Here is a 12889-nt window from a genome sequence, read left to right on the forward strand (position 1 = left end):
TTGGGTATAGAATAGAAAGAGAAATTTACAGTTTACGGAAAAAGACAGAAGCAATAACAATTAGGTGAAAATAATAAGAGAATTTTTGTTCTGAAATAGAAAAAAAGGCAAGAAATACCAAGGCTAATCACCCACTTTAGAGACTCTCTAGATCAGCAGTTCCAAACCCCTTGGACTTAGGAGTCTTTATATTCTTAAAGTACAGCTTTTGTGTATGTGGGTTATATCTCACTGATATTTACTATATTGGAAATTAAAACTGGAAAAAGAAAAAATGATTATTAATTCATTTAAAAGTCATCATAATAAATCCACTATGTTAACATAAACAAGATTTTTTTCTTCCAGTCGTATTGAGATATAATTGACATACAGCACTACAGAAGTTTAAGGTGTACAGCACGATGATTTGACTTACGTACATCATGAAATAATTATCACAGCAAGTTTAGTGAACATCCATCATTTCAAATAGATACAAAATTTTTTTTCCTTGTGATGAGAACTCTCAAGTTCTGCTCTCTTAACAGCTTTCATATATAACACACAGCAGTGTTAGTTACATTGACCGTGTTGTAACGTTATGTCCCTAGAACTTATAACTGGGAGTCTGTGCCTTTGGACTGCCTGCCTGCATCCAATTTCCCCTCCGCCCACCTCCCCTCTGGTAACCACAAATCTGATCTCTTTTTCTATGACATTGTTTGTTTGCAACATAAACAAGATTTTTTTAGCCAACTCTATTGTATGTCCATGACAGAATGAGAGTGAAGAAGGTACGTAATATCTTAGTATTATTATGAAAATAGTTTTGGCCTGGCAGACGCCCTAAAAGGGCATCGAGGTCTTGGACGTACTTTTGAGAAGTGCTGGTCTGAGTAAAGGAGGAGCAGAAAGGTGGCCCAGACAACTTAGACGTGCTCTTTCTTAGAAGTTCTCTGTAGAGGATTAAAGCTAATGCATGATATGAGCTCTTTAATGATTTTATTATCACTATCTGTAGACCTGTTTTCCATTACAACAGATACTTTTCTGTTGAGTTCACAGCTTTTTCGAGCTTATTAAAAATCAGAGAAATTCAGCTACACAGTGAAGCTCACAGAGCCATATTTCAAGCTCAAAAGCCAGGTGCCATTCAGAGAAGAAAGACTGAGGATAAATGAATTTTCTGGATATAAGGGATTTATGATGATGATTTTTAAATGAGTGAATTAGCATTTAAAAAATTTCCCAATTTATTTTTGCATGGAAATCTGGCCATTCTTAGCATTTTCATGTAAGCCTCAAATTATGTGAATTTATGTTTGGGAATCACACACTATTAATTTGAAGTACATTCTCTGTAGGAAGGCAACATGAATGTCATCTCAAAAACAATAAGCCAAAATGTGCTGAGCAATTAAACAACTAGAAAAGAAAACTGATGCTTGGGTAGGATGAGCATTCTGCATTATCGTGTCACAACAATCCTGGCATCTTTCCATTAACGATTTAGCGCTTACTCACCGTGCACCATATCCAAGTATATGAAAAAGTACATGAACGTCAACTTATCTGAATTATGCTAATGTACAAGGTAAGAGGAAGGTTAGTATGTCAATGATTAAGAAAATCTTGAGGATGAGTTGCATTACTTTTTAAAAAAAATAATGGTTTTACTGAGATATAATTCACATACCATACAATTAGCCCGTGTAAAGTGTACGACTCCGTGGGTGTCAGTGTATCTGCAGAGTTGCAGAACCACCACAGTGATCAATTTTAGGACGTTGTCATTCCCCCCAAAAGAAACCCCACGACCATTAGGAGTCACTCCCCATTCCCCCCATAGAGCCCCAGCCCTAGGAAACCACTAGTCTACTTTCCTTCTCTACAGATTTGCCTATTCTGGACATTTCACATAAATGGTATCACACAGTGTATCAGATCATTAATTTTAATAACATGTGAACTGTATCCAAATAGAATTCTAGTGATCCCTACATTTTGTGAGATGCTCTCTAAGAGCCTGCACTTTCAGTGAGGAACTGGGAGAGTCTGGTTTAATAGTCTAGGGTAGTGGCCCAGGGATCTGCATTTTAAGGTCCTGATGACCATGCAGAGTTAGGAACCACTGGTGCATCACTGAAATACCTCTTCAAAATATCATCTGTATAACATTTATAGTGTTACAGTGCAATTCACTCCCTGCAAAAGCTGAAATTAGATAATTTAACGAAAATAAAACATCATAAAGGTAGCGGGTTCTCTTAAGTAACCGGAAAACCTGCAATTCTACGATCCTCTACAGAGTTCCAGCAAAATCCCACTTATGACAGCTTGACATGGGGGCATGACCTAAACCGCAAATTAGCAGCATGTCTTGACAGAACTTATGGAGCTGTTCCTCTCTTCTTCTAAGAAAGTATAAAAATGAAAAGCAAAGAGCACAGGAACTACCTTACCTATATTCATGACCTGAGGCTGAAGCATCTGTCTTTGGCCAGGCTGGCTGTTGGGTCTCATGGGGATGCTGGCGGTTGGGTTCCGAATCATACCTCCTTGGATCGGCCGGTTCATGGCACTGGTGGCAGCAGCACAGGTGACTCTCACAGCAGCGCTCTGAGGTGCCCATTCCCCAGATGGCAGGGTGGGCCGGGCAGCATTATTACCAATCATGCCTGCAGGCAAGCCAGAGAAAACGGAGATGCAGTGCCTGGCAACACAGTCAGCACGTATGAACACCAGACGATCTTACTCTGTACGAGACGCTCATGCCCAGTACACGGTTAGCCCAACAGCTCAGGCCCTCGCCGGGACAGACGTGGGCCCTTGGCTAAGAAATACGAGATGGCAATTACTACGAAGTTTTTCACAACACGGACTTGCCACTCTTTACAGTTCGGAAAAGCTGTTAAAATTGTTCCCATATGTACTTAGAAACAGGTGCTGTGGCATGTGGATAACCCCAACTTCCTTCCTCAGGAAGTGAATCACATTAGCTGATACACACGTCAATGCTCTACTTTCCAAAAGGGAGGTGAGGCTAAGAGGAACAAGGTAAAAACTGATAATCAATATTCTAATTAAAAACCCAAATCACAGAGAATATCCCATGAAGCCCCGGCCAGACTTTCAATCCCCAAATCCCTTTCTGAGCATTGTAATTTGTTAAGCTTCCAAGCTGACCAAAGCAGCCTCGGGAGCTGGGGGAATGACAGCATCTTTCCACTCCAGTTCTTTGTGGCCAAGGCAAGGGAGCGCCAACCACTTCGGTGGACCTGGACCACCACATTCCTGGCGATATAGGTCTAGGCTGCGTCAGGACAGATTTGTAAAAACCCTTCTATACATGAGATAGTAACAGCTCTGTGACCACACACACCAGTGAGAAGAGCACAACAGTGCTGGGCAGATCACGTGTTTGCTCTCTCTGGCCTGGCCCCCGAGATGCTGGCAATGGCCAGACACGGGCTAAGACTTGATATCCTAAAGGAGAACTACCCCAAGTGAGGACCCTTCATTCTGAAGTGTTTAATAATGCATGTGTAACAGTCCTGCTTTCAGAGACATGGCTTGCTTTCATTTACTTTAATTATGATAAACAACTAAAAATAGGGTATTATTTCAGAAATGGAGAGAACATGTATTGTGGATAGTTTTTCACTGGTGAAATGAGAATGTGCTCCATTAGGATGATTTAGAGTAAAGGGTAATTAGACTGAACAAGTTAGAACAATATCATGTTAATACATATTTTAAAAACCGTTTTAAGGCTAGATTTGAATTATACAAAGATGTGGGAGAAAAGGCATTTTCTTTTTCAAAAAATCTATTATCTAATTAATATAACAAGATTATAGAAAGTATAGAAAGCAGGAGGGAAAATAATCCATAATTCGAAATATTAATGCAATTGTAACCGGGGTAGTCTCTTTCAGGTTTTTTTCATTTTTCTTTTTGAAACAAAGCACAGGCATTGTATGATCTTCATAGCCTGGATGCCAGTCATCTCCAGGCTGCCCAGATCTGAATATAGGTATATCCCCAAATTCCTAAAGAGTCCTCCAAGAACCCAGATCTTCTTGTATTCCAATAATAAGAAGCCACCTTTCATAAATCATTGGCTCCTTTTCTCTTATAGAATTTTACATAAGTCAATATTTTACTTACATAAATCAATACTTTATTGTAAAAATAATGTAAAACTAATATGGCATTGTTTCTGCGAATAAATAAATTAGTGATGTAGTCAGTGCCTGGCACATAGAGTAGGCACCTAATAAATACTTGCTGAATGAATAAACTATTTTAATACAACATTCTTCACATTTCCCATGAATTGCTTACCAACAACAGAAAGTTAAAAAAGAAATCCATCTTTTCAACCCTTAGACTGAACTCTTATTTTCTGTTAACTATCCAAATGGCCATGTGTATACAGGGATTACAGACTAAGCTAAAAAAATACCAAGAATTAAAACCCATGAGTATAAGTTCTTTTTATAATATCTGTTTCTTTCAATGCCTTTGTCTCCAGCGGTAAACTGTGAGCAGTTCTCCATTAGAAAACTTAGCATCCTAAGGGTACAGGATACCATAGGGTACAGATACCATAGGGTACAGGACACGGTGGTAATAGCAATCAGTGCTGCAGCAGTGATTCCTAGCCTGAACTGGGTGGAGGTTTGGGAGTACGGCTGCTGCTATGACGGTGACTACCACTTAGGAATATGCATGGGCAACTTGGCAGACACCTTAAGTTACAGCAGGTCAGGGGCCAAACCAGATCACAGGCAACTTCACAGATCTTTAAAAATGGAGGTCCTGGATCAGCTACTCTTAGGCCAGGCATATTACTATGTAAAGTTCGTTATTTATTTATTTTTTTTAAGTTCGTTATTTTTAATTAATTTTTTTTTGGAATGAGAATTGCTATCGTTACGAGTATAAAAGGTTGGTTGAATTTTAAACCTTCATTCTGAAATTCGCCCAACACACAGTAAGTCATCAACTAACAGGAAGTTCTGGGGTTATCAGCAGAGTATCACGACAAGCTAGCAACCACCAAATTATTTTACACATATCACTACAATGTCTGGAATAGTAACTGGAATAGAAGTGAAATAAGCCTATGCCATAGGATTAATGATTAGAACCCTTGTAAAAACAATGATCACAGAATAAAAGGGTCAGCTTACTTGAATGCTTTCCGATGTTTCATATACCACGCTCGCAGTGAAAATTTGCAGAATTTAGTTACATTCAAATGTTAGTTTCTAGCATAAAAAATTTCACTTGAAAAATTCTACTAGTTTGATGTGGATGAATACATCATTAAGTTAAATAACCCACCAACAAAGTTAACAGCACATTTGAGCCCTTACCTGTGCTACTGTTCCCTAAATTTCCTTGGTTTCCTATCATCCCTTGATTACCCATCATTCCTGGCTGAGGTATCACTGAGTAGGGACTATTGTTTCTGATTGGTGGGAAAGGTCCAGCACCAGTTGGGCTTTGCAATGTGATGTCAAGTGGTAAATTCTGGTTTGGCAATAACCTGCCCAGTTGCCCTGGTCGTGGGTTATTAAAAGCTAAGGAGAAAACAAATGAAAATTTAAGGTTAATATAGGATAATGGAAAACAGCAACAGAAGTAGTGTTCAGGGAAAATGTCGTTTGTAAAATAACAAAGATATGCATGTCAGGGACCAACTGCCTATATAAAAGACAAATTCACAGATAAAAAAACATGTGGCGCAAAAACATAGACTTGCAATCTAATCAACAAGTCTCTAATTTAACTGACAACCTTGCAAAACAAAAAAGAAGTAAAAGGAAAAAAAAGAACATGTCTATGATTTACCATATATTTTTCTCCCCAATATTAACTTCTAATATTCAACTGTATTTGTTAAGGAAACTACTAATATATTTTTTTCATATATTATTTGAATTTAGCAATATTGCTTTGTCACAGCTGTGAAGCCATAAACATCTCCTGCATATAGCACCAAATCCAGATACATGTGGTTTGGACATAAGACTTTCATTTTTTAATTGGACTTTCCTAGGAATAGAATTAGGTTAAAAACGTCTACTCTCATTGAAAGTTAAAATCTTTAAATGTGTGAACTCTGGTATCTGAAGTTAGTATTGAAGATTTAGGGCCCTGTTAAGTCTTCTAAATATAGGTTCTTTAAATTCCAGATACATTTATATTTGAAAGGATTCTTGTGGTTAGTTCACAAGAGTTTATTGTGCAGTAAGTACTACACCAGTGCACTATACTATCACACAGACAACCAGTGATTTGATAACAATGTTTCTACAAGAACAAAGATATTATAAATTACAATTCATAGAGCTAATATATTAAATAATATCAAGGACTTTATTTTCTCTGAATTATATAAACACAGTATGAAATAGAACATTTAAAACACGTTAACGTTCTTAACAGTCAATAACAGAAATAAAATATTTAGAAGAATTAGGGCTTAAATGAAAATGATGTACATGCTTAAGCTGACTTCCTCAGGTTTAGTTATCTGGTTACCATTCAGTAGTCTGAATACCATCAGGAGGTACAGATAGAGGAGAAACCATGAGTTTTCATGCAGTCCTCCATTAACTCCGCCGGGTCATGAGCATAAACCCGCTACTGTGTTTCTTACTCACTTCTCAACTCTCTAACTTTGTGATCTCGCATAGGCCATAAGCAACCCTCCATTCCCTAAGAAGTAGGCAAGTTTGACAGATAACAAGCAAAAACTCTGTGTTGTTTTACCCTTTTCAGAATGATCACGAACCACTTTGAGAAAAGATCTATTAATCAGGGATATTTTGTGATTTGGTTGATGGTTGCCATTTCTGATTTGAGAACAGATGCTAAGCTTTGGGTCAAACTGTATTTGAAGAGGGAAAAATCATTCTGTTCACCAATTTAACACTGAAGAGGTTCTCTGTCTTTCTACAGATCATGTCCCTAGCGCAGGAAAGATATTTTCTTTTGCTCAAAACTATCGGACAACTTTAGCTAACTATCAAGTTTGTAAACTAAGTGTTCAAGGTGAAGAAAGACCTCATCTTAAACTTACAAAAATATAAAATAGGGAATTCCCTGGTGGTCCAGTGGTTAAGACTCTGAACTTCCACTGCAGGGGCACAGGTTCAATCCCTGGTCGGGGAACTAAGATCCCACATGCTGCACGGTGCGGCCAAAAAAAAAAAAACAAAAACAGGGAACTGAGATCCTGCAAGCCGCACAGCGCGGCCAAATAAATAAATAAATAAATAAAATTAAAAAAATAAAAGTAAGCGATAAAAAATGTCACTTATAAAACAGTCTAAGGTCTTCCAGCTGTATATCATACTAATTAAACTTAAGATGCACTTAGAAAACATTTATATGATAAATTTCCATGTAAAATGGATATTTACATGAGGATTCCTAAGAGATAGGACAAGATATTTTTAATGTGTGTAGCCCTTTCATGTGTAATGAGAAACTGTTTTGATAAAAAATTTTTAGTAGTATATTATTCCTGAAAAGTCAGCATAACTTTCTAAGTTTCTGTCTTTTAAGTATTCAGCCATATATTAAGACACAGAAAATCGATTTTAAACTCCATTTCTGAAGGCAGTAACTGGAATGAAGGGAAGTATGACAATCATCCGAAGAACTTTATCAATGCAGGTCAGTCTCGCCCCGTGTTGATTATATTAACCACAAGCGCCTGCAGAAAGGCCATGTTTACTAGAATCCACCCTGAATACTGTTTTGAAGGGCTGGGACGGTAGGTGGTGCTATCTGACCATAAAAACCTTGAAGTGACTAAGCTGTTTGCGTCAGATTTTAATAACCCCTGTTTCTGATGGTGATAACATGGGAATTTCTTGGCATAACCATCAATATCTCATACTCACTGCTCTGTGAAATTCGCAACGCTGTTTTCTGGGCTCCAACAGGTGTAACAGGGCTGCTCTCGGCTGTGAGTTGCATGAGGTCATTGATGATGGCTTGCTTGTCAACTGATCCAGCAGGGGCGCCTGGCCTCGTGTCTGGGAAAAGCTGTGGTAATTGACTATTCTGCAAATCATCCAAAATCTCCTCCAAGTTGTCCAGCTCACTGCCAGGCTGCGGTTAACAAACAGAAGAGTTTATCCGGTCCCACGCGAAGAGTGGGCGCCCCAGGCCCGGTTTGCAGTTACAGACCTAACCGGTATAAGGCACCAGAGCCAAACAAGAGATGCAGACACATGCGAACCTCAGGCCTAACAGTTAATTGATCATCTTTAAAAAAAATCAAATCAACAAAGGACAAATAATTTAATCTCTTGCTCCTCAGTTTCCTCATCTGTGAAAAGAGAGGTGACTGAATTAGAAAGAAAGCTCTCTTCTAGCGCTGTGATTCACTGGCAATTTGTAAATTCCCCTTTATTTTATGCTAATAATTCAGTTAATTATGAGTATGTGTATTTCTCATTAACCATGGGTGTACTACGACTTACAGTCCTGGCCTAGGTTTTGTGGTTAACTCTCCTGAAGAAATAACAACAACGAAAAATTGGTGGAAAATATGATCCAAATTTACACGAAATCAGTATTTAGTAAATGGTCATTTCCTTTTAGAACTTTGTTTTTCTTTCTTTCTTTCTTTTTTTTTAAGAGCAAGGAGTGAAACGCACGAGGAGCTTGAAGTACCCATGAGCAGCTCAGCCCTGTCTTTTCCATTTGAGTCGTGTTTTTTTCCTGCTTACACTTTCAGTTTCGAATGACACTGGCTTTCTCAGTCACTCACCAGCTTTGGTGACAAATGCAGGGAAGCAGGATGAAAACATAGCAGCTATTAATTTGACTTTACAGAAGCCATAAAAATATTTCTTATGGCTTTTCCCTTTATTAAAATAATTTCCTTTCAACTACCAACATTAAAATAATAAGGTACATATCACCACTATTTCACACCTAGTGCTTTTCTTCCAGAGAGCTCAACTGAATTTATATTCGTTTAAGCAGAACCTATCTGTGTGCCAAGTATTTAAAATCAGACAGCGCCAACCACATAAGAAAATGGCTAAGTTAACTCCCAGGATTACTTTCTAGTGAAGAGAGTGGTAAGAATGATTCTCCTGATGTGTAGGTGGAAAAACACAAGTTAGGCAACTTCCCCAAAGTCACTGGATGGACTTTGAATCCTTGACCCTGTGACTAACCCTTTTGTCTACACTGGCAATTCAAATGAAAGCATTTACATCTGACATGAGGTATACTTAAAGCAGAATGGCTTACAGTTTTATTGTATACACTAGAAGCTGCATTTACTAAGGTTTTTGCAATTTATGGCAAATGTAAATCTATATAGGAAGTCTTTTTACTGGACATAATTTCTCAAGTTAGGAAGGATACAATGAAGTGATATTTTATTGGATTCTTTGTTCAGAGTCAACTAGCTTAGCGAGAACTAGGAGATCCATTCTCCAGGGAATTCCTAATGCACTGTTTGAGCAATTACAAGACCATTCTCTAGTTATGTTTAGCCACCCGTTTCTAACAAAAGAGGGAGGGATCAAACTTGGGAGAGCTACATCTTAGGTAAGGGTTAGGTTCCAAAGTTAGCATCCTAAAGTATAGACAGACACAGACAAAATGATCCTTAGAACGGCTCGGGAAGGAACCTTATTGTATGTCCCCTCCACCAAGGGCAACACAGCCAGTTTTCCCTCCAGAGTGAAAGCACATCACTGCTTCTTTGGCTGAGTCCGAAATGACGAAGTTTACATGGGGGCCATTCCGCACTGAAAAAGCCTGTAGCTACATTTCCACACTATTGGAGCTTCAAGGGAACCAAAACCCAGTTAAGTCTCTTGAACGGTGGGCAAAACTGCTCACGTGACTTAACCATTTAATAGCTATCTCTCCTTTTTTTTTTTCTTCTTCTGAATGTGTATGAACAATTTTGGGTAAGTTAAACATGTGTAAAGTGACTCCGTTGCAAAGCTATCGTTATCATGTTTTGCTGAATACGTAAGATACAAACATCAGTGTAATAAGCACTTGTTGCCCTCTGAGGACAGTGCCTGGAACATAGCAATGGACACTCAGTCAACCCGATGAGTTCCTTCAACTATTTTAACCGGTAATTTAAAACATTTCCCAGAATCAACTCAATTTCTCATAGAAATTCCTATCATTTCTATAATTTCTCAGAAAAATGTTTCACAAAGATGGATAGGGACTTCCCTGGTGGCGCAGTGGTTAAGAATCCGCCTGCCAATGCAGGGGACACGGGTTTGAGCCCTGGTCCAGGAAGATCTCACATGCTGCGGAGCAACTAAGCCCGTGCGCCACAACTACTGAGCCTGCGCTCTAGAGCTCGCGAGCCACAACTACTGAAGCCCGTGAGCCCAGAGCCCGTGCTCCGCAACAAGAGAAGCCACCGCAATGAGAAGTCCGTGCACCGCAACGAAGAGTAGCCCCCGCTCGCCGCAACTAGAGAAAGCCCGCGCGCAGCAACAAAGACCCAGTGCAGCCATAAATAAATAAATAAATAAATTAATTAATTAAAAAAAAAAAAAAGATGGATAAATATCCTTATAGTTGTATCATGAAAATAGCTACAGAGGTATTAAGAGGTCCTAATAAACTGTGAAGTTTATTGTTGTCCTAGGAAACCAGGTTTCCCTACTACAGTAACGCTGCCTTGTGTAGAGTATTTTAAAATTCATTGTTTGTGGAGGGGTGAGAGGGTGGGCCGTAATAAGTAATAAGCTACTTCTTGAGAAAGCTTTGCAGATGCCTTGAATGAGAAACAGCCCAAATAAATAGGTTCATATAAACAATAATAAAAATAAAGTATATTATTTTCCTCAATGGATGCTCTTATATTTGCTCCCAATCCCAGACATGCGTAAAAGAAAGCTTTTACAATATAGATTAATAGTCTGGGTCTAGACTCCCACCTTTCCTTTTTACCTTTATTCTTTTCACACAAATAAAATGATACTTTAAACCATCTTGAATAGAAAAATAACTATCATAGTTTCAAAGAGTTCTAATGATAGGATTCACGATTCTTCCTTTGTGATCTACTCTTGTGTCGAATATGATGAGTTTAAAATAAGTCTAAAGTTAAGCTCTCTCTATATATATACGTAGCTATATAAAACATTAATATATTTGGATGGTTTAAACCTATTTATTGGTTCTTTATTTCAAATAATTAGATAATTTAAAATCCATGATTTTCCTTGATTTTTATTTTTAAAAAGCATATATTAAAACTGATTTTCAAACTTTAATCTTTGCCATTTCTAAGAGCTGATCAAATTCAACTGTGGATCAGTCTAGCTTTGACAAGTAACTAAACACTTATTTGTCTTAAGAAAGTCACGCAGGGACTTCTTGGTGTTATATTCAGAAGGAACTGGTTCTTTGGAGACCCTTAACTATGGACACTATAGTATATGAATTCATTCAGCTTACCATCAGAAAAATGCATTATGAAAATTTCCCCACTAGAGATAATATTGCTTTGCTTGTGTTTATTTCTTGTCAATATTTGGAGTATGCATTTAAATTAATCTGTCTCAAATTTACTTGAAATGTTCTTTTTCAAGGAAAATATCTCTACACCTTTGGTTGCCTAGGAATAAAATTTGACGACTACGGGCATTTTCTTCTGTAGTCATGTAAGTCCTGGAAGGGGTGCATTTGATCACATGAAGTTTCTGATCAAACATTTCTGCCCCTAAGTAAGCTTTAATTCTCATCAAAAGTTCTTCTAGTTCCTATCTAGTTCCTTTCTTAGGCATGATTTCTTCACAAAACAAAAAGATTAATGCCTTCCTTGAAAACGCTTTGCCAAGATACTTCAAAGTTTTGCTTAGGCATCTCTTCGAATGCTCAAATTAGCCACATCAATTTGAAGAGTTGGTTTAAACTATTTCAGGCAGAAAATGAGTCAGAAAGATTTTTGTAAAAGTTCTACAAAATGAAAATTGGACTTGATTTCTGCAATTTTTTCCGGTTTTATGAATTTTTCATGTGTCAAATCAGTTTGTTTTCTGAAGGAAATATAAAGAACATATGTATTTTAATACATGTATTCTAATAAATTACAAAACAGTGTTTCCAAAATTTTTTAAAAAACTGTTCTTTTACCACATTTGCCTAACATAAAATTGCTTTAAAAAATGGCAACACAATTCTACCACATTTGGAGGGAAATTTTCAGGACACTACCAGTTTAAAATATGGTTTGCTTTTCTAATGGAGCCAAATAACAAGAAGAAATTCTTTACAGACTATTTCTAAACCCTCATCATAAGTGGCCCAGTAGCATTAAGAAAGAGCATAAGAGTACCATTTAGTTAGTATCATTTACACATGCTCCATTGTGTAAATAAGTATATAACTTAAAAGTCAGTGAACATATCGGAAATTCTTCTGTCATTGTTTCCTGTTGGTTATGAAACACTGTAGAAACAAATGTTGTTTAAATACTCTGCCGAGTGAAGAATGCTATTTTAGGTATAATGGCACCATCGAAGTACTTCCTGCCCTTAATAAGTTAGTGATAGGTAGGTTAAACACACACTCGGATAATGGCTCTTTTCTGAGTCAAAATAACAAGACAGTCAACTGTGCAATTCAGGCTCGCTAACAGTTTAACTTACTGAATAAAAATGTGTTGTGTTCCCCTGAAGTGAAAGAAAAACCTTTGATAAATTTGTACAGAAGTCAATAGGAGATACAATCAACCTGTATTTGGGAAAAGTGAAGGAGGGCGGGAAGTGAAAGAATCCCTGTTTTTTTTTTTTCTTAAAGTAAGTCATTCTAACTTTGATCTAAATTTAGGTAATGCATACTTCCTGTGGTAACCTTTTTTTTCAAGCTGCAATGTTTT

At 37.5% G+C, this 12889-nt stretch overlaps 1 protein-coding gene across 3 annotated transcripts in view; it reads right to left on the reverse strand.

Annotated features, from left to right (window-relative positions):
- Positions 1–12889, reverse strand: part of NCOA2 (nuclear receptor coactivator 2) — a 266794-nt gene that overhangs the window by 25234 nt on the left and 228671 nt on the right. For all 3 annotated transcript variants that reach the window (XM_061172244.1, XM_061172245.1, XM_061172246.1), the window contains exons 12-14: positions 7908–8118; positions 5367–5573; positions 2445–2660 (exon numbers count right to left, since the gene is read on the reverse strand). In XM_061172244.1, coding sequence (XP_061028227.1) covers positions 2445–2660; positions 5367–5573; positions 7908–8118 — 634 coding nt within the window. The remainder of the gene's footprint in view (positions 1–2444; positions 2661–5366; positions 5574–7907; positions 8119–12889) is intronic.

Source organism: Eubalaena glacialis, chromosome 17 (assembly GCF_028564815.1).
Source record: "Eubalaena glacialis isolate mEubGla1 chromosome 17, mEubGla1.1.hap2.+ XY, whole genome shotgun sequence".
Lineage (NCBI taxonomy): Eukaryota > Metazoa > Chordata > Mammalia > Artiodactyla > Balaenidae > Eubalaena > Eubalaena glacialis.